Here is a 23,327-nt window from a genome sequence, read left to right as displayed (position 1 = left end):
AGACATAAATATCTCATATATGAGAATGAAAAGAAAGTAAATTATTATTGAAATCAATACAAAAGGAAAAAAGCTATATCATATTTGTCTATAAAAAGTAGAAATGACTTCAGCAAATGAGCTGAAGTTCAATATAAATTAAATTAAAATTTCAATGTCATTCATGTATGTGCATATAAACGTAACTGAAACAAAGAATATAATAGTTACTATCTCTGGGTAGTGAGATTATGACTTACTCCTATTATTTACTTTATAATTTACTAATTTTGTAAATTTTCTGAAATGGGCATGTGTTACCATAGTAATAAAAAATTTATTTAAAAGATAACACCATCTATGCTATAAACACCTATATGTGCATTTCTAGTAACATTGCCAATATAGTGAATCTAAGATTTAAGTCATGAGCATTGTCCTGTTGTCAGAAATGTATGTCAACATGTTGTGGTCCTCTGCTGAAATACATGAGATCCTGAATTATGTTTTGAAGAAAAATAAGTAGTTAATATCAGTGCCCCCTAACATGACTCAAGACCACCAGACTTTGAGATACAAAATGCAAGATTTTTAAAGAGTTTAGTTTTATACTGTTAAAAACAATCAATATAGAAGAAAAAGGAAAATATGCTTTTTGTATGTAGAAGTTTTGTTTTAAGGTAGGATTCCTCAGTATGCACATATACAGATAACACATCACTTAACATTGAAAGAGAAACACAGGTATCAGCGAAAGGATGGGCAACTGACTCCTACTTAATAGGATGATTCCTCTTTATGCCTACAGAGAGAATAGAATCATATTATCTCAGGGCATGGATTCTTATCCCTACCTATTATACCCAGTAGGACCATAGGCCAATTACCATTACAATGAACCCCAGGGATTTTTCCAATTCTCAGGTTATCCTGAGTTGTTTTCATATCCAGGAGTCAACAGTTAACCAGTAAATACTTCTTGCTTTCCTTCTGTGTTCCACGCGCTGATCTAGGAGCTGGGAATATAGAATGTGTACCACAGGAAGCTAACATTCTGTAAAGGGAGGCAGGCAATCAACACATAAATAAATACTGCATAAGACAATTTCAGATACAGGTGTGAACTGAGAAGATGAAATAGGATAATGAGAGGGTATGTGAGGAGAAGGTTGTTGCTATAGTTCTGATAGTTAAGGAGTGTCTCTTTAAAGAGAGGAGAAGAAATGATCACTGTAAGGTCGATAGTCTGAGTAACTAGGTGGATGGTGATATCATTTTAAGGTGATTGGTAAGCTTGCTTGGGTGGGAAGTGGATTTCATCAGTCTGTGTGGGAAATCACCCATTCTAATTCGGTCCAGTTCATTTTAATATGTGAATTAGTCATCCAAGTGGAAATATGGAATAGGATATATGAGTCTGTAGCTCCGCAGAGAATCAAAGGATGGGCTAAAGATTTTTTTTAAAAAATAGAGTCATAAAAGTTTAGATACAGAAGATAACAGGAACAGAGGCTCTGCGCACTGCAACAAAGGTTTGGTAGGGAAGGAGTACCAAGAGAAGACACTGAGAAGGTGTAGACATGGGGTAGTTAGAAAACTAGGTGAGTGTGGTGCCAAAAATTTAAAGAAGAAAATGTTTACATGAGGGAGTTCTCAGCCTATTCAAATGCTTCTGAGATGATAAGGAGAGAAAACTGACAGTGATTTTAGCAGGGCACAATGATGACCTTGATAAGAATCGTTTGAGTGGAGTAAACACTGACTGGAGTGAGTTGAAGAGAAAATAAGAGGTGGAAAAAATACAGATAGTGAGTATAGACAACTTCTTTCAGTTTTGCTATAAAACAGAGCAGAAATCTAAAATTGTAACAGAAGCCGGACTTGGAAACAAGGAAGTTTTTATTTTTCAATTCAGAGCTTTAATAGATATGGTTGTATTCTGCTGGGAATAATCATTTCATCAGAGAGAAATTGATCATAGAGAGAAAGAGTTAATTTCCGCAGAAAGTTATTGAGAAGTTGAGAGGAAATAGCACTCAGAGTAAAACTGTATCAACCAGGGGCAGGCGGGGAGCCGGCCCAATGTAACGGGAACAAAGAAGGAGGAGGTGGGTACTGGGTAGCTCTGCTGAGAGAACCTACAGCACAAAGATGGCAAAGCTCCTATCTGACTTCTATTCTGATGGTGAAATACAAGGCGAGATTATCAACTGAGAGTCTGGGCTGGAAAGGAAAGGATGCTGGTGCTTTAAGAAGGGAGAAGGCCAGGTGCAGTGGCTCACGCCTGTAATCCTGCACTTTGGGAGGCCAAGGTGGGCAGATCACTTGAGGTCAGGAGTTCGAGACCAGCCTGGCCAATACGGCAAAACCCAGTATCTACTAAAAATACAAAAATTAGCCAGACGTGGAGGTGGGTGCCTGTAATTCCAGCTACTTGGGAGGCTGAGGCAGGAGAATCACTTGAAACTGGGAGGCAGAGCTTGCAGTGAGGCAAGGCTGAGCCGCTGTACTCCAACCTGGGCCATAGAGCAAGACTTAGTCTCAAAAAATATAAATAAATAAATAAATAAATAAATAAATAAATAAATGCAGAAGAAGAAGGGAGAAGATGCTATTAAAGATTTATCTCTGAGAATAGGAAAGCTAACTTGCTTGGTGTAATTTAGCTACTGTATAGATCTGAAAAACTTTTTTGTTACTTAAGAGTTTCCAATATAATGAGACAAAATGTACATGATAGATATATTTCTACTTACCACAGATTGGTTTATTTTCTGGTTAAAGGTGGATAAGTGATACCAAAATGGTAGATTTTGTTGACTCAGGCTGTACACTACATGTTGTCAAGGTGACAGTGAAAATAGAGGTTCTTCTGATGCTAGATGACACGTGGCTCCTCTGACTGTGTTAACACTTGCTGCCAGTCCATAAAAATGCAATCTTTGAAAAATGCTTGATGACCAGCTAGTTTTGCTCCGGTAAATTCTTCCCTGTATGATAGGGAATTTGACTGGCTGTTGTCCTTGATTGCAGGGAGGGAGCTTCTAAAACTCTTGGATTTTTTGAGTTATAGGAGTATCTGTTTTCCATGAGGCCCTTGGATTACTTTTGAGTTTATATTAATGAGATGACTCAGAATGTGGGCAGGGCCCCAGAAAAATCAATCTTGTGCATAGAAGGTTGGGGTTTTGTGCTAGCCTAACCTCTGGGGAGAAGAGTGGGGGTGGTGACTGAGTTCAATCACATGGCCAGTGATTCAACCAATCATGCCTACATAATGAAAACAATAAGACTCCATACACCGAACTCAAAGCTCAATGAGGTGGAGTTTCCTGGTTTGTGAACCCACTGATGTGGCTGGAGGGAGATAAGTTCTGATTCTATGGAAGCTCTGCATTTGGGACTCTCCCAAATCTTACCCAATCTGTTTCCTCATTTGGTTGGTTCTGCTTTGTATCCTTCAAAATAAAACTGTAATAGTAAGTATAGCAATTCCCTAAGTATTGTGAGTCATTTTAGCTAATTATCTAACTTGAGAGGTTCATGGGAATCCCCAAAATTGTAGCTCAGTCAGTCTAAATGCACACTTAGGTCCTGAAGGGTGGCTGGCATCTAAATTAAGGGCAGGCTTGTTGGGTTCTGTGCCCTGTAACTTGTGGTTATGACTGCGCTCAGTCTGGGTGGTTACTGCCAGAATTGCACTGCAGTGTACTAGTTGATGTCAGAACACCTATCAACATACCAAGAGTATTAATATGTGCTTCTAAAAGAAGAATGATGGAAGAATATTTAATATCTGTCATGGATTTATGGCTGGGCCACAAACACCTCAGGCGAGTCATTCTAGGAGGCTAATGAGCAGTGTAAAACAGTTAAAGTGAGGATGATAAAAGTTATCACGTTTCTTTTTTCCTTATGACTAAGGAAGAAAAAAGTTGTGAAGAATGAATCAAATCAGTGGGGCAAATGGAAATGGTATATAAATAAAAACAAGAGATTTTAGGTGTTTAACATAATTACTACCTGTAAGTTGTTGGGCTGACATTGATTTTTCGTGGTACACTGCAGGACTCAAATTTGTTAGCCAGAGTGACATTGTTTCCAAAAAGACAGTAACGGGGCATTTTAACTCCAACAACACCAGCAAAAACTGATCCAGAATGCAGTCCAATTCGCATCTGAAAGCAAAAAAATAACATGATACTCCCAGTCACTAGTAAAACACTTCCTACTTGTCAGTGTCGTTTGAATACCATCTAAATTATTTTACCATTCACCCTCAGGACACCACCTCTTTCCTCAAAACCTTCAGCCAACTTCCCTCTACTCTTCACATGCAATTAAAAATTACTAGTGCGGAATCAATAGTCACACTTCTTAATTCTTTTCCATTTAGGTTTATTACACAAACCATCTTAATTGTGTCTGTCTTCAACATCTGAAACAAGTTTCCATGCACAGAGATCATAGTTACCACAGCAACACAGCAAGGGGGATATGAGCTGTTTATGTGAACCTGCCACCTGTCATTCAAGTGAGATAGACATAATTTCTGGACTCCTGGAATCGTTTTCCCAAACACTGACAAAGAAGGGCAAATGAAGCTAGCTCTAAGGATATTAAATATATTTTTTAGACATTTTACCTCAAAATAGCTTTATACCAAACACTATCCCACTGTTCCTGATGACTTACAACTGAGGAAATGAAATTGTAATATTTAAGCAGAAAATGACAGAGGAAGCAGAAAGTGGAAGTTACTTGAGTCTGATGACAATGTCTGTATACATGAAACTAAAAATCCATACTGATGAAAGATCAGATTTGTGCCACGCCTAGATATAAGAGGCAGTCTGGGATGTGTTGTGGCAAAATTTTAGGAATTCTGGAAGTCTCCAATGATTTGGAAAGCCACTGAGACAGAATGTTTTATTTTATTTATTTTTTAGAGACAGTCTTGCTCTGTCACTCAGGCTGTAGTGCAGCTGCACCATCATAGTTCACTGTAACCTCGAACCCCTGGGCCCAAATGATCCTCCCATCTCAGCCTCCTGAGTAGCTGGAACTACAGGCATGCACCACCACACCTGGTTAAGTTTTAAATTTTTTGTAGAGACAGGGTCTTGCTATGTTGCCCAGCTGATTCTCAAACTCTTGGGCTCAAGTGATCCTCCTGCCTCAACCTCCCAAAGTGCTAGGATTACAAATATAAGTCACCTTGCCTAGCCAAAGCAGAATATTTAACAATGGAATCTTCAAAGGTCTGATTACTTGATGATCTTAAAGGATTCACAAATACTTAAATTACTGCTACTACAAAACAAGCTAAAGTGGGGATATTTTAAATGACAATGATGATATCATGTTCATTATTTTCAAACTCTATGTTTACTCAACCATTTAAAAAAGTTGTATTAGATGTATGCGTTTTGAATGAAGACCAAGAACTCAGTAACTTAGATATAATTTAGAAATCGGAAGAATTCAGTTATGTCTAGTTTTAATAACTAATTTCAGATATCTGCTAGAAACTTTCCAGACTCATTTACTTTTAAGATGTCATATGAATTCTACAAAATTTTCAAACAAAAGCACTAGATTGTGAATCAGGAACTTTGTATTCTAACAAACTCTACTAGTAACTGGTAGTCTGGCTTCCTTCAGTCTCTTTATTTCCCTCTGATCATGTTTTCACCTGTAAAATGCAGGGGTTTGATTATTTTTAAAGACCTTTCTTCATCAAAGTTTTACTTTAACAAGCAAAACTTAGATGTCTGTTATATATCTGGCTTTGTCTCTTTTAGGAGAATATTAATTTACACATATAACAAGTGATAGACACACAGACAGATAGATAGATAGACTAAGGCTCTTCTGTCCATAAATATCAACTACGACTTTAGCATATTTAGATTGAGGAATTTTTGCTTTCTGTGAGCACTCTTCTGGTTAAACCAGTTTTTCTTCCTACACTTAGTTACTCCAGCTTATTATACATTAAATTTACCATAGCATTTTTATCTTATTTCCTAATTAAAATGTAAATATATTCTGCTCGTAAAAACCGAAACCATGCAGACAAGGCAAGTGTCCCTCCTAGTCCTTCCACGCCGTGCTGCCTTCTTCCCCTTCTCCAGTTTTGAATCTCCCAACCCTAACATTTTCTTACAGAGCTTTGCAAATTCATCAGCAAGATTTAAAACACAACGTGTTTAAGACACACATCGTGCCCCGAGCATATCTCTTTTCACTGGTAACAGACTTCCGTGTGAAATAATGAAAGGCAAAGGCAGAATTCTGGCTCCCAGGAAAAGTTTGAATGGGAACCTACTAAGGGCATCTTCTATTTGGGACCACTTGTGGCGTAGCCCATTTCTCATCATAAGCTTCTAGGCTTAGGAAAGGAGGGGTACTAGAAGTTTGCTTCCTTGTTCACTTGTCACCTACTGACTTTCACGGTTACACTCAGCCCACTGGTCTCTGTCACCAACCCACCTGCTGCTTTCTAAGCCTGACTGGATGGATGTTAGTGAGGAAATCAATAGGAATAAGTGAATAGATGAATGATTTGCACAAGTGACGTGCTACAGGGAAGCATAGAGTTTGAAAAATAAAAAAAGAAAATATTTTCTATTCTTTCACTTCAATTCTATACCAAGAGGTAGCAGGGCAAGAAGCAGAAAAAGCCTGGGCTTTGAAGTCACATGGACATGACTCCAAATACTGACACAGAGGAGACTTGACTGCTCGTGTCTGCCAGTGCAGATTCCTCTTTAAAATGTTATTACAGGGATTAAATGAGACGATGTTTAAATCACAATATGCTCCTTTCTGATACATGTTAAAATTTCCCTACTAAAAATACTCTCCACTCTGCCTCTGTGATGTTTCACCGGTATCTCTTAAGGATGTCAGATATTTCCCAGGACTGCAGGTTAGTACGCATAAAAAGGTGTGATTAATGATTCCCTTTATAGGTCTTTTAAACTAACCTATCATTACCCAGGTAACTATCTTTGAAACTAGCTATAAATAATTCTTAGAACTTACAAAAATCTAAAAATACATTTCTGCAAATAACAAAAATGCCATAAATTCCCCCACCCCAAACACACACACATCTTAATTATAAAATGTATTTGTGTGAAAATCACTTAAAATGTTGTTAATAGTCTAGATATTTTTAACATTTACATTGATGCTACAAGCCCCCTCAAACAAATTAGAAAGAGAAAGAAATATATAGTCCTCCTCTAAAAAAATGCAATTATTGAAACTAAATCTGAAAAAGTCAGGTATTGTGATGCTTTTAAAACATACTTGCAAATTATTTTACACTCCTTCTATTGATTCATGGGCTCTAAGCCCTCTCTCTTCTGAGCAGACTTATGATTGCTCTGACCGATAGAGTACAGTGGAAGTGTTGCTGTGTGTCTTTCAAGACTAAGTCATGCAGCTTCCACCAGTCTTGTTCAATGGGACATGAACCACCTCATAAAAAATACATATTAGCGCATCACATGTAACACTAACAATCCCAGCTGAACCCAACCTTTCAGCCATCCCCACCAAGGAATCTGACATGTAAGTGAAGCAGCAGTCTTGGAATGAATCTTCCAGCTTCAATCGTTGCAATCCCAGCTATTCCAGGCACCCTCACCCATTTCGGTATTCCCAGCTGAGGTCCCATAGATTGTAGAGCACAGATGAGGTATTCCTGCTATGCCTTATCCAAAGTTTTGATGCAGAGAATCCATGCATAATAAAAGTTTGTGATTTTATACCATTAAATTTAGAAAAGTATGTTGCACAGAAACATATAAATGGGATGACAATAGACTTAGAAAATAGTTACGAAGGCTTAAACATATGGCTTCTATTAAGGTTGAAGAGAATTGATAAACCTCTAAATATAGTTTTGTTTTTAAATTTCTTCTTTCTTCTCTATATGTTTTATAGCATACTAGATAAGATTTTACAATACCTCAAAGGCTTATTTCTGAAGGTAGTCAACTGAGGACTGTCCTATAAAAATTAAGGGGCAGATTCACTGTGAGCCAAATACAGGTAATCTGCTTATATTCTATCTGTTAAACCAATGCCTACCATGTTAACTTTATTTCCTCATGTGTGGTGAGATATTAGTCTGGAATCTGGCTCATCTAGAAATTAACTTTATTTCCCCATGTGTGGTGAGATATTATTCTGGAATCTGGCTCATCTAGAAATTTTGAAATGTCATGTGCCTTGGAAAACATTGTGAATTAACAGTCAACATCCATTCAAATGTAATATCCTCTCCTCCAGGGGTTGGAAAACTAAAACTACCTTTTCTAAACTAACTTGCCGCTTCTAAATGCAGTTAGGCTTGGTAAATCAGATGCACAGTTGCATGGGATTTGGCAGGCACAATCTCCACTATAACTCAAGCACAATTGTGGAAGCCTTTGTGTTTTCTATAGCATGCTTAGCAGAGAGTCCATTTTCCCGTCACTCATTTTGTAAGTCATGATGCAGGATTGCCATCTTGCTGATTATTACAGTAGACGTGGTTCTGGAGAGGCAGCAGCTTTCTGAACATGGCAGTTTCCTGACTGTGGCTTTGGTAGGATAGTTTTGGAATCAGCTTCCAGATTTTTGAAAATGCAGTTGTTCTGAAGTTTGCCTTTAGGAGCCATTTTATTTTGACAATAGAAAATCCCCATACTATGGGAGACATTTTTTGAAAGCCCAACTTATAGATGGGTTCTTCTGTCCTCTCAATGACTCTGTAAGCCATTTAATACCCTATAATAAATTTCTTCCAATGTAAACAAGTTAGAGAAGATTGTGTTCTCTATATAGATTTTGCTTTCTCTCTCTCTCTCAACTAACCCCCAACTGATATACCATGGTTTTGGTAATCAACTAATACGCATTTGCTCTTGTGACATCCCCTGGACAATATATCATCTGCCTTACCTTGATTGGTTCTCCATGGGGAGACATAACTTCATCAGAGAGCTCCATCATCTTCAGGGCCATCAGCGCTATCTGAACAGCATGAGTATCACTCTCTTTGTGTAATCCCCCAGCTACACAATAGGCATCGCCAATGGTCTCCACCTAGACATAATATATTTTCCATACTATAAATAAATGCTCAGGAAGAATCACAGCCTACATCGGATAGAAGAAATTAATTCATATAGCAGAAATCTCATTGCTCAGGCCTTCTGGAGGATCAGGGTTAATCAGAAACGCCCAGAAATGGCTTTCTCTTTCAGGAAATGCACAAGGTTTAAACCCATTACATTGAGGCACTGCACTGAGAGGCAGCACAGTCCTACGAACACAATAACCGTTCACTTCTACTCCCAGATTTGCCACTGACTCATCATATCATTTCATCTCTTTTTTTTCACCATATAAGATAGTTTTTGTAGAAACAATATATTTTTGAATTACAATAAATTGTTTAAAGATGTTGGGATCATTTACTCGTTTTATATCCTCCTCATCATAAAATAGTATTTTGCCTCAAGTCACTACCCAATAAATGTCATATGAATGTAGTAAAATTGTGCAATGTAAAACCAAGATATTAACAGTCATAAGAGTAAAGAGAAATGGTTTTTCTAAAGGACCCTTGGGGTCCTCATAGCAATTACATGTCTAATGGATACTAATCACAATTATAGAAACCAAGATGTTGAACCAGCAGGTAAAAACAATGGTGGTGTTTGAAAGACCACTGGAAATCAAGCTATTATCAAAAATCTAAGTATTAATCTTATCGTTATCATCATCATTACTGTTGTCGTTACAGGCAATTTTTATGTCTGTGATGCTAGCTGCAGAAAGCAGATAGTTAATTTTAGTTCACAAATAACCCCCTAATTCTAAGAGCTGCATTTTTCTTCTTCTCCAAATGTTTATTGTAACTATAAGACCCTATTATTCTTAAGCAAAGCCTCAATTGTGAAAGGATGAGGGTGAGAAAGGAAAAAAGACAGGAGGCGCAAATCTTCAGAAATTCCCCTCAGAGTAAATGCTGATACCCTTATTACGGCTCCAGATTTCTTCTTGACCTGTCTTTCTCCTAGTCTCTGACTTTATCTTCTTATTCTCCATATTGCTCACTTAGTTCCAATGTCGCTGCCTTCCATTATTCCTTAAGCACATTAAACATGCTCCCACTTGCTATTCCTTTCTCCTGGAGCAATCTCTCTGCAGATAACCACTTGGTTGTCCCTCCTTTCCTTCAGTCCCTGGTAAAACCTCACCTTATTAGAAAAGCTGATTCCTACCACCCTCTAAGAAATAGCAATCACCTCTTACCCATTGCCCTTCTTCTTCCCCTTAACCTACTTTATTTTTCTTTCACATTATTATACTAACTGAAATACTATAAATTTACTCATTTGTTTATTGTCTTTCTTTCCCCAATCATATGTAAGCCCTTTGAGTTTGTCTAGTTTATTGACTCCTACATTACCTGCGCCCAGTAACGAACGAACCAGGTGGCAATGCCACCCATAAGCTTTTTCTCAGCAATGAGTACATAAGAAGTGCTCATCATGATGGCCATCACAGGTGCTCAATAAATATGCTAATTAGAAGAAGTCCTACCCCCACCCCTACCTGATGTTAGGGGCCTACCATATCTGCTTTTGCAGCCCCTTGTGCATACTGCATCCTTTTGTCACGTCATATGGAAATCTGGCATTGGTCCATTCTGCCCTCTTCTCCCTCTCCATATGTGAACTTTCCTCACAGGGATTGTACCCTCTAGCTCTGTAGCCATTGCCCACTCATGCTGGCAAATGCTGGATAACCAGTACATATTCGCTGAAACAATGGGTAAATGAACACAGAGAGAAACAGAAAAATAGCCAAAAAACCCAGAAAGACAGAGAGAAAATAAAATTAAATAAAGCCCTAGTATAATCCAGTCTTGGAATAAATAAGGTTGACTATTCTTTCAAAGCCATTGGCACTCATAGGGTAGGCTATGATTATACATTTTGTGTATCTGAAACCCTTCTATATTTATTTTCAGCTATCTCCAGGTAATCTCAAGCAAAATCAGAAGTGAAAAAAAAGTAGGAATGAGGACTGGCATAGAAGGTAATTTACTATCTAGTTACAACTCTAGTTAGATTAATCAGGGAACTCTGTGGCTGTTGTCCTTATACCTTACAGTGAGGAGCATAGTTTCAAAATGCTTGTTAGGATATTTAAAAACTATACCCTATAGCCTTGATAGAAATAACCAAAAGTAGAAGAGGGCTACTTCTGTCAGCAATTACAGCAGTTTTCAAAAAAACTGCTCTTTCAAAAAAGAGACTTCCTTCTCACAATTCTAAGAGAGGAGACGGTCTCAAGATAGAAAATGGCTACAAATAAATACAGTAAATTCCACAAGAGGCCATCAAACTTAACCTAACTGAAGCCAATTATTTTTTCTGTAATTATACATGGACCTCTTTTTCCCCAAGGGAACCATGGCTCTGTTTGGAATTTCCTGTTAGGAATTCTTAAAAGTAAGGTTTTACTTCTAGCATCTAGAACAAAACAAGACAAGAGCTTATGTATTATCATGAATAATATTTGTTTCTTCCACAATAATTTATTTATTTCCTGTTGGGTTCAGCTCTGAAATGTCAGATTGTTATGTGGCAAGTTACGAAGATGATTCAAGCCATACAAATGAGAAATATGCTTTATTCTTAGTGCCAATGTCTAATAGAAAGCAAAGTAATTTAAATCAGTAAAAACTTTTAATTCTAAAGAAGCAGGCAGAACTTGAAATCTCTTCATTAGCTCTCTTACTAATAGTAGTTATGTTTAAAAAAAAATAGGTATCAGGGACGGTCACTGCTGTATCCCCAGTGCCTACAATGATACCTGGCTCATCCTGTATGACTGATGAATATCATGTATTATCTAACATAATCTTTATAACAATCCTGTTCATGAAGATTATGGGACATAATGTGTGTTATTCATGCGTATAAACTCTGTGAGTGAACATTATTTTCTCTGTCTTAGAAGTGATGAGAAAGGTTTTTTAACTTGGTCAGTTTACAAAGCAAGTAAGGCAGAGAACAAGATTTGAAGACAGGTCTTTCTTTTTCAAATGTCTCCGCCCTTGGCCAAGCTGCAAAAATGCCTTAAGTAGGTGATTTTGATTTCTGTTAACTGGCCATGAAAAGTATCATGTTAACTCTGTTTTGAAGTAATCTATTTAAAGGCAATTTTTATAATACTCATGTGTCTTTACTCTTACAGATACAAAGGATAATGTTTCCTTGTATAAGCCATACTTTGAATTATCTCACACTTAATAATTCAACTCGGTTTCCACAGTGAAGTGACAGGTTTGCTGACTATTAAACTTCTCCTATTCACAGGTCCTACACCCCATCCTCCATTCTTTGAGCACCCTATCCTCCCTCCATTCTCTGCTCATTCTTTGAGAAGACAGTGTGGCAGTCCTTCCAGAACAATTATCTCTGTTTCTGGGCAGATCCAGAGCTATTTCTGGCTGGAAAACACCCACATAATGAATGCACCATACCTGCTCCCCGGACTGGGCTTGCAAGACCCTACAGAGGTGGCCTTTCAGTTGCATTATAATTCAGGTCCTAGGCACAGTGCTTGTTCCCCAGTGAGTTTGCTGGTAAAACAATCATTGCCCTGGTCCACCCCTACCTTGTAGACATCCAGCTCTCCACACTGCTGGTCGAAGCGAGTGTAGAGTGCATTGAGCATGGTGATGACCTGCAGTGGTGAGCACTGGGAGCAGATGGCAGTGAACCCAACGATGTCTGAGAAGAGCATGGTGACATTACTGAACTTCTTGGCTTGCACAACTTGCCCTTGCCACAGCTGCTGAGCAACCTCACAGGGAAATATGGAGCACAGAAGATCTACTGTCTTTTTCTTCTCCTCCTCCAGGGCTTGGTGGGCTTGCTCAAGGGTGGCCTTCAGCTTCCCCAGCCTCTTCTTCAGGCCATCTTGAGCTCGGGCTTGTTCGCCTATTAAGACCACATCCCTCAATGCATTGTGAATTGGGATGTCTGAGAGGTAGAGCCCTCGTCCTGTAAAATCTTCTAATCTGTCCACACAGGGTGACCCCAAAAACAAGATTGCACTGGATTCAACAATGTAGATCATTTGGCCTTTGAGGTCCATAACCTATGAAGGAAAGGATAACCAACTGTGGTTTATTCAAGTTTCCCACATCTTTCTGAGACAAAAGAAGGGGAAGTAGATACAGTAATAATCCCTTTGTGTTTAAACCTGCTGAAAAGGAACAATTTGCTTTCTTATAGTTCCAATTTTCTATGAGTTCTAAAATGCATGCAGACATTTGAAGAATATATTAGAGTATACTCTAAACAGAAATCAAGATTTACAATGAACAATGCAAAACGCTCTTGCTTCAAGGCTTTCTCACTAAGCAGCGTGCTGATGCTTTTGCTACTGTATTCTTGTTAGTAGTCTCACTTGATTAATCTGAAGTTCCATTTTTTGTATAATATGGTACTCATGAAAATGTGTCCTTCCTTTCTTCCTTCTTCCCTTCCTCCCTTTTACTTTTTTCTTTGTTCTATTTTTTTGGCTTCCTTCTCTTTTAGCATGTTTCTCTTCTCTTCCCCACTTCTCCCGTAAGTACTTGCTCCATCTGGCAGGTATGGAAGTGAAAAAGCCTCCACAGGTAAGATTTTTATCCTAATATGTTTTTTTCTGTTGTGAGAGAGATGGGGCTTCAAGTGATCATCCTGGACCACAAGAAGGTTTATTTGCACACGTGTGGACAAAGATGTGCATGTGTGTTCTTGCAGCAAAAAGCCAAAAGCAACCCAAATATCCTTCAATAGGGTACTAGTTAAATAAAGTAGAGCTTGGGAGACCGAGGCAGACGGATCACCCGAGGTCAGGAGTTCAAGACCAGCCTGGCCAACATGGCGAAACTTCGTCTGTACTAAAAAATACAAAAATTAGCCAGGTGTGGTGGCGCATGCCTGTAATCCCAGCTACTCGAGAGGCTGAAGCAGGGAGAATTGCTTGACCCTGGAGTTGGAGGTTGCAGTGAGCTAAGAACACGCCCCTGCACTCCAGCCTGAGTGACAGAGCAAGACGCCGTCTAAATAAATAAAATAAAGTAGAGCACAACCATATAATGGGATACCACTAAGACTCCAAGAAAGCCAAATAGACCTATATCTAATGACATGGGAGGATGCACAAAATACACTGTTTCATGATAAAAGCAGTTGTAAAATAGCATTTTTTTGTTTTAAACAAAAATGTATATAATTAGTTTTTCATTTTTTTGCTACAATAAACACCTTTCAATATTACTCATTTTTTAAACATCTCAATATATTTTATTATTTTTTATGATAGAAAAACAATAATAAAGCTGTTTTCCTTTTGGGGAACAAATAGTGCTTCTGCTAAAGTTATACATGTGTGAAACTTCTCTCTTAGCTTTGCTTGTATTATCAACTATGAGTTAGCAAACTTTCTTTCCTGAGACTAAATAATTACCAAAGTTCTCTACCATGAGATGACAGAATATCTTTTAACTTCCACATTCGGTAACAATTAATCAAATAAATTATTTGTTTTTTTATGTCTATTAAATGTTGATTAAAAATCCATTTAGTTGCCTCCTACAAGAAACAAGTGACTTTTGTTTGTTGTAAAACAATACTTCTTATTATTCAACCTAAGTCAGCTATTTGATAATTGAAAACATATTTTTATATAAACATTTATCAAATTTCATTATAAAACATTCCATAAAGATATTAAAAGGCAGACTGCATTCAATAAATATTTTTGGAGTAATGAATCAAGTAAGCAAACAAATGCAGAAAGAATTTTGTTTTAAGTTTATTACAGCTTTACAATTCTTTTACCATTGTTTTAAATATGTTTTATCAAAACATTTGAAGTGATGCATATATTTTTACCCTTTTGTTTCTTGCTCTTAAATATGAAATAGCTTTCATATTCAAGATAATACTATGTTTTCCTTACCCTTGAAGATTTCTTCACAGAGTTGTCCCATCTCCTCACTCGTACAACAAACTGCATATTCAACATAGTCATGATCCCGCTAAATGTCTGGTTGATTTTTGGAGTCAGAATTTCAAAGTATTCTTCAAAATTCGGCTTTCCTTGAAAGTCTCTCCTGTTCATCAGCCTTCTGATGCCATTGCCAAATTGCAGAATTGTCATATCTTTGTCAAACATGAAATGGAATGGAAATGTCTTGCAGAAGAGTGATGTGGGAATCACCAGCGAGGACTGGGGTTTGCTGGGGGACAGGGATGGCTTGGTGCTTTTCACGTGAACGGAGTACAACAAATAGGGCTGATTCACAAACTCGCTGCAATCATTATGGAAGCAGGGAGGCATTAACGACACTTCCACTTCCGTTTCATATAATACATGAGCAGCTGCCTTTATGATGCCGGGAAGAATCAGGGAGGTGGTTCTCTTAGGGAGGAAGTAGTAAACATGTAGAAAATCATCCTCCTTATCCAGGCATAGAATGGAGGCATCCTCAAGCCTGCCCCTTTTTCCTGCTTCTTGGCAATGGCTGCTCTGTTTCAGAAGGGTACTGAAGCTGTTTAAAAAATCTTTAAGGGTGCCTCCAACCACCCCAAGGATGTTTTCATCTTCCTCGTAACATATTTTAAAAAGCTCTTCACCAAGAGATTCTTTGATAACCTCCACTGGAACTCCTGAAATCACATAATACATGTTCTGCCATATCAAATATGCCACCTTGGTAAAGCTGTGCCATTATTCCTATTTTCAACTTGTGTTATTTGCTGATTTAGCTCCCTTTATATCTGCTAATAACATTTCCAACCAAAATAACAGTTCCAACCCCTATATCCAAATTATCTACCTAGGTTAGCTTCTAAAATTCTAGTAACTGAAGAAAAATCCCAAACTAGTTCATTAAAAAAGAATGACCAGTTGAGTATAATACACAACTTTTTATCTCCCTGAAACCTAAATATAAAACAACAATTTGAATTCCAGTATTAAGTACATTTTAGCAAAAGTCCTCCAGTCTTTCTCTTAACAACAAAAGCAATCCATCCTCATGAAGAGGATCTTCCTCTATGAGGGTTTCCAGCAGCAAGAGGGTCAGACACGGAAGTTAATTTAAAATTACTGGCATGAAACTCAGTTTTGTCTAGAAACGATTACAAAGCATTTTTTTTTTCTGAGTAAAATAGCGTTCTTGTTGTTTAGTGTCAGCTGAATGAATATCTGCTTGGAATATATAATTTACTTTCTATAGCATTTTCATGAGTGCTATAAGGTTAGAAATAAGGCTCTGCATGTCTGTGTCTTTTTACAACGTTAGGCTTTTATTAATTTTTTTTATCATAAAAGCCATGAGTTACATGAAGTTTTTAAGGAGGTAATTTTCTTTTCTTCTTTGAGACAGAGTCTCACTCTGTCACCCACGCTGGAGTGCAGTGGTGCGATCTCAGCTCACTGCAAGCTCCGCCTCCCAGGTTCAGGTGATTCTCATGCCTCAGCCTCCAGAGTAGCTGGGACTACAGGTAAACATGAGCATGCCTGGCTAATTTTTGTATTTTTAGTAGAGACGGGTTTTCACCATGTTGGCCAGGCTGGTCTCGAACTCCTGACCTCAGGTGATCTGCCCACCTCGGCCTCCTAAAGTGCTGGGATTATAGGCGTGAACCACCGTGCCTTGCCAAGAGGCAGTTTTTTTTAGTACTTTCTGTTTACTTGTTTCTTAGAGCTACAGGCACACAGGCTCAAGTCACTCCACAAGTCAGTTAGTATTGTAAATGATACACAATAATATGCTTAATTAATAGAAAATACAAATGTTATAGGTTAAATATTTTGTACAAAGTAACATTTAACATCAAAAGGAAAAAGAGATAGGAGAAAGAATTAACAAATGGGGGTGGGTATGGTGAAGAAGACAAAAGGAGTCTTGGTTTGGGTCAGGCCGTCTGTTGGTCTTATAAGAAAGACTCTTTGAGGTGGCAGAACCTTTGGTGGCAGATGTCCAGTTTTTATCACAAGTGAATGTAAGAAGGTGTCAGTTAGGACGACCATTTTGAGTTGTTGAAGGTTTAATTTTTTACAGTTACAGAGTCCTCTGGTGAGAACTGATAGTGGAAAAGTGTGTTTATGTTTTTATCTGGTTGTATGTAGTTTTCATTTTTTAATATTTGTTTAATAAATAAAACATGCTATTTTTGTTGGCAAAATGCCCTATAAAATACAAAATGGGGTCTTTTTTAAAGATGGAGTTAGTTATGTCAAGGGTGCTCTGTACGATCTTCCCTTTCTATAATCTCCTTTAATCTTTACACTCTGAGTACCACATTTTTTCTTATCTGTATTGTGGGAAAAAGAATAGTGCCCTCTTCATAGCACTGTTGTGGGGCTTATGTTCAGAATAGGGCCTTGCTCCTAGGAGGGGCTCAATATACGTTAGTCACTATTATTATTATTATCATTATTATTATTATCAATATCTTATACTTTTAGAAAGATGCAACCTTGTGGTTCATGTACTGAAACTTTGGAAAGGACAGCAAGACAAAGTCACACATCAATTTTTTCTCTCAAACTAATGATTAATGTGAGAACACTGTTAACTTTTTTCCCATGAGTGCTCCTAACCTTTAAAAGCATTCTTTATTTTACCTTGTTGAGTAGAAATTTTGATGTATAAATGAGGAACACTTAGGTTCAAGATCAAAGCCTGGGAATATCTGTGAGTCAGCTTCCCATCTAGCCTTATCTGCTCCTCAGCAAGTAAACATAAACAGAGAAAATGTTTTAGGTCAAACAAAAACATATAGTGTCAAAAAGAGTTACTCTTTAACAGAATACATAATATTGAACACTTCATACTGGGAGTCACCAACAAATAAATATGAATATTTTTGGAGAAAATGTGAGTTCTACAGGTATATGGCATACTTTCTAATTACATAAACAATATTTACCTGCTGCAACTGCTTGTTCTGCAATTATTTTTTCAAAGTCTTCTCTTTCCAAAGATTTCCTGGAAATATTTCAATATTTTAAGTTATAAACTTATAAATACATGCTAAAAGTTCAGATTATAATATACAGAAACAATGATAGAAAATAGTTTAAATTAGGCCAGGCACGGTGGCTCATGCCTGTAATCCCAGCACTTTGGGAGGCCGAGGTGGGTGGATCACAAGGTTAGGAGTTCAAGACCAGCCTGGCCGATATGGTGAAACCCCATCTCTACTAAAAATACAAAAACTAGCTGGGCATGGTGGCGTGTGCCTATAATCCCAGCTACTTGGGAGGCTGAGGCAGAAGAATTACTTGAACCGGGACCCGGCAGGGCAGAGGTAGCAGTGAGCCAAGATCAGCCACCACTGCACTCTAGCCTGGGCAACAGAGTGAGACTGTCTCAAAAAAAAAAAAAAAAAAGAAAGAAAGAAAGAAAGAAAATAGTTTAAATTCCCTTTTCTGTGGAAGCAAATCTTGACTATCAATTTTATGAGAAAGGAGCAACGACGTATACCATCCAGAACAATGTTGGAAAACCTCAAAATATACATGACATAGAATGTTTTGTTATTCTTCATAAGAAATATTTACCTTTTAAGTGAACTTTACATAGACTAATACAGACAATCTCAGACTTAGAATTTTTTTTTTTTCACCTTTATATCGGTGCAAAAGCTGTAAGTATTCAGTGGAAACTGTACTTCAAAGTTTGAATTTTGATTTTCTCCCATGCTACAGGTGTGGAGTACAATGCTCTCGTGTGATGCTGGGCAGTGGCAGTGAGCCACAGCTCTCATGCGGTCATGAAATTGTGAGGGTAAACAACCGGTACTCTACAGTGCACTGTGTTGCCAGATGATTTTGCCCAACTGTATGCTACTTTAAGTTGTTGAGCACATGTAAGGTAGGCAAGGCTAAGCTATTCAGTAGGTTAAGCGTGTTAAATGCATTTTCGACTTAGGGTGTTTTCAAGTTATGATGGGTTTATCTGGACGTAACTCCACTGTAAGTCAAGGAGCCTCTGTACTCAAGAGAACCTTCCCTGGCTAGCAACCTGAAATGTGAAGCGGCCAAGAAGAGGATGGTAATTCTGATAACCAAGAAAAACCTACATACAGATAGAATTCACTTTTAAGTAATATTATATATTTTCCTAAAGCAAATACATAGAATCTTTTGCTTCTTAGTTTAAGGCTCTATTTATCTCTCAGATATCATTATATTAAACTTTAATCCTTGATTTTGTATAAGAAATTAGTAATGAAAGAAACCTATTCTTCATGCAATTACTGCACTTGTTTTACCGCATAGAAATTGAGACCATAATAGCATGCTTTTTTATTGATAAAATTTTTTTACAGTTTTAACTGCACAACTTGTTGATTCATGTTTGCCTAATTGTTTGTGATGATTTCTGATAGTGATGAGTGATTATGACAAAATTTGCCATGTGAGCGAAGCTTAGTTTGTCCAAACAGCACATAGTGCAATTCAAACTACAATTCCTACCCTCACCTTCAAAAAATACAAGTGGGTGTAAGCATTGCACATGCACCAGCAAACACATGTGTGCCTCATACAAATACACATACACACACACACACCAGCATGAATTCATACATATAATGATGTGATCAAAAGATCCCAGAAAAAGAAACTAAGCAAGAATTCTCTGGGCAACCAATCCTGAGGGACATGATGGCTGTACTAACACTCATTCACTGAAAAAAAAAAGAGGAGGGGGGGCAGCTCTAGTCCTTCATTCAAGGGCAGTTTATTGGTTGATATAGTGGATTTTTGTTTGCCAATTCATAGAAGAGAATAAGCAGCACAAAAAAGAGTTAAGGTGTGTTCAGCAGTTGGCAAACTGACAGCAATAAAAACGGCAGTGACTTACCAACAAGAAAGTGAAGTAAAAAATCTTTAAACAAGAGGATACTCCAAAACTAAAAAAAGCACAGAGGAACCACTTAACATATCAGCAGGCAGGCTTATGAGCCAAAATCTTGTTTCAACAACTGAATAGTTCTCATGAAGACAATTTAAAAGCATAATCAGATTTCTTTTTTTATATTTAAGGAAATCAGGGAAGTGGTAAACAAAAATTTCAAAATTTCAAAAAAATAATTATTGTTGGCTTAAGTTTTTAGATTATTTTAAGAGATATACTGCTGGAAACACATCATAACTGAGTATTGCAAGAAGCTGTAGGAACAATTCAGAACACAAAGCCCTGAGAATAAATTTTGAGTAAACTGGCTGCCAAGGACTTAAGCAGACAGACACAGTAGCACAGTGAGAGACTTGAGGCTATCTTATCAGCTTGACTGGGAATTAAGGTCAGAGGTGTTCTGGAATGCTTTTCATATTACTCGTGTAAACAAAGCTTCTGTCAGACACATAGATTCACACTCTCTACTTCTGGACCTGTCCATGACCCCTTCTTGGCTTGGTCCTGCTGCCTGCAGTCTGGGACCAGCTAGTCAGCAAGGAAAATCAAGCACATATGATCCACAGAGCAGATGATCACTCATGAGTAGGAGACAGATGAATGAATTGTTAAAACATTCCTGAAAATAGTACTGGTTTGTAAAACTTCAATGTTCAGTTCTGCAAATTTCAACACCAGTATTTATTCTATTATTTATAAACTAAACAATCCTTGAAATTTCAGGGAATCAAAAATGGGGCCTATTACTTTTTTTTTTTTTTTTTTGAGACAGAGTCTCACTCTGTCGCCCAGGCTGGAGGGCAGTGGCACAATCTCAGCTCACTGCAACCTCTGTCTCCCGGGTTCAGGCCATTCTCCTGCCTCAGTCTCCCGAGTAGCTGGGATTACAGACATCTGCCGCCACGCCTGGCTGATTTTTGTGTTTTTAGTAGAGACAGGGTTTCGCCATGTTGGCCAGTCTGGTCTTGAACTCCTGACCGCAGGTATCTGTCCACCTTGACCTCCCAAAGGGCTGGGATTATAGGCGTGAGCCACTGTGCCTGGCCCCTATTACATTTTCTGTCAGCAGTAAATGTGCTAAATTGTATTTGATTCACTAAATAAATCAGATTTTAAAAATGTAACTTTAGAGAAAAGGTGCAGCGGCGCACGCCTGTAATCCTAGCAGTTTTGGAGGCCAACGCGGGTGAATGCTTGAGCTCATGAGTTTGAGACCAGCCTGAGCAACATGGTGAAACCCCGTCTCTACAAAACAAAAACCAAAACAAAAATTAGCTGAGCATGATGGCATATGCCTGTAGTCCTAGCTACTCGAGAGGCTGATGTGGGAAAACCGCTTGAGCCAGGGAGGCAGAGGTTGTAGTCAGCCAAGATCGCACCACTGCACTCCAGCTTGGGCGACAGAGCAAGACCCTGTCTCAAAAAAATAAAAATAAATTTTAAAAAAGTAACTTTAGGCCCATGCCCATAATCTCAGCTTTTTGGGAGGCTGAGGCAGAAGGATGGCCTGAGCCCAGGGGTTCTGGGCAGCAGTGAGCTATGATCACACCACTGCATTCAGCCTGGATGACAGAGTGAGACCCTGTTTCCAAAAAAAAATAAAATAAATAAAATAAAAAGTAACTTTATATTAAGCCTCTTCAAAAACACTTTAAAGGAAAATTTCAAAGAATACTAGAAAAAAAGTATAAACAAAACTGATGTTCTGTGGTACAACCAAACTAGTTAGGAGAATACAGAAACACTTCCCTAAGGATTAATAAACAGCTGCTACCCCCCGGAACCCTGAGTTCCCCTCCTCTTAAGCCCTTGATCCTTCTACCTCCTCCTGATGCAGATACTAAAGTGTTAACATGTTTTTGAGATGTGTGTTGGGGATGGGGTACCTGCTGGGACCCTGCTCAAAACTTTGGCAGATCCTTCAGGCAAGAAGTCTTGATTGTTTGGGATCCATGACTTACCTGTTGTTAAATATTTTAGAAGTTACCAATTAGTATGAAAGAATCGGCCTTGCAGGAGCTTGTTAAAGCAGCAGTTTATAACCACAAGCTTAAAATAATGGCTCCGAAAAACCCAGGCTCGAACCCCAGCTCTGTCTTTTCCTTAAACGGCTATAAAATTCTAAACACTTCATATAAACCTGAGTTTAATCATTTATAAAATGTGATAAATAGATGCACTTACTTTGAAATTAGTATCAGCTAAAGCACTAAGTCCAGTTTCTGACATCCCACAATGATTCAATAAAGGGTTGACACATTCAGTAAGTGCTGGCCATTAGTAGTAGTATTAGTCATTGTAATAAGAGGTTCACACAACTAAAGTGGTTTGACTTACCTGCTTTCTTTTATTTTGTGCTTTGCCAATGTTCTCTGAAGTGCAACGTTCAGCCGTTCAAACTAAAAGTTCGAAAGAAATGTTTTAAACATTCCCTTATATAATAATTTGTTTGAAATTATATATTTAAAAATGCATCCTGAAGATTTATTTTAGAGAATAAAACACATTATACAATTGCTTGAATGCTAAATGTTATGAATTTTCACTTTGGAAACTGGAAGTGATTTTCTATGTGTTTTTCAAACTGGAGAAGAAGCAACGTGCTGAGACTAATCTGAGACTGGATATGTGTTGTGGCCCACAGGTTTAGCCTTTGGTGGTGGTCTCACTGACAGCCACAGAATAGTTGAGCTGAGTGTGTACCCAAACAGAAGATTTCAGTTTGGTAGCGTTAGGTCTTCTGCAATATAGGATTCCATGGGCATCACTTCCTCTGAGTCAGGAAATCCCTCTGGATGGGCAGCCAATACTTCAATCTCAGCATGGACCAAGCCAAGCAAATTTCTGTTCCTTTCACAAACTCCACACCCAGCTACCCCAGTGACTCTCTGCCCTTAACTATACATTCATATCATCTTCTTGTCTAGCAAACTCTGGAGTTATCTCTGTCTCTTCCTTTTTTGATCTCTTAAATCTAATCTGTCACCAGAGTTAGTTGATCATTTATTTGAAATGAGCCTTGGGTTTACCTTGGCTTATACTGATTTCCTTTCTTTGAACCAATAATCCTCATCGAATACTTACGGTTTTATTTTCTTTTATTGATTTCTGAGAATTTCATGAGTTTTCTTATTTTGCAAGACATTTGTATGTAAGCTTTTATATTTAATAAATATATGTTGAGTAGCTCTTAATTTATCTTAACAGCTGATTGTCTCTAATAAATAAGTGGAAAGTAGAGCATTGATAAGTAGTATTGTCCATTTTTTGTACATTCCATGTAAAAATCATATGTATCTATGTATGTACCTCCCTCTTGCTATATATGTGTGTATAT

At 37.9% G+C, this 23,327-nt stretch overlaps 1 protein-coding gene across 9 annotated transcripts in view; it reads right to left on the bottom strand.

Moving 5' to 3' along the window:
- GUCY1A1 (guanylate cyclase 1 soluble subunit alpha 1) overlaps nucleotides 1-23,327 on the bottom strand; it is a 70,921-nt gene that overhangs the window by 10,885 nt on the left and 36,709 nt on the right. For all 9 annotated transcript variants that reach the window (XM_054484541.2, XM_054484542.2, XM_054484540.2 and 6 more), the window contains 6 exons: nucleotides 22,328-22,389; nucleotides 17,997-18,055; nucleotides 15,016-15,725; nucleotides 12,676-13,161; nucleotides 8,941-9,084; nucleotides 4,003-4,157 (listed from right to left, as the gene is read on the bottom strand). In XM_054484541.2, coding sequence (XP_054340516.1) covers nucleotides 4,003-4,157; nucleotides 8,941-9,084; nucleotides 12,676-13,161; nucleotides 15,016-15,725; nucleotides 17,997-18,055; nucleotides 22,328-22,389 — 1,616 coding nt within the window. The remainder of the gene's footprint in view (nucleotides 1-4,002; nucleotides 4,158-8,940; nucleotides 9,085-12,675; nucleotides 13,162-15,015; nucleotides 15,726-17,996; nucleotides 18,056-22,327; nucleotides 22,390-23,327) is intronic.

Source organism: Pongo pygmaeus, chromosome 3, assembly GCF_028885625.2.
Source record: "Pongo pygmaeus isolate AG05252 chromosome 3, NHGRI_mPonPyg2-v2.0_pri, whole genome shotgun sequence".
Taxonomy (NCBI): Eukaryota; Metazoa; Chordata; class Mammalia; order Primates; family Hominidae; genus Pongo; species Pongo pygmaeus.
The sequence above is the reverse complement of the archived record's forward strand: the minus strand, read 5'-3'. Positions and strand labels throughout refer to the sequence as shown.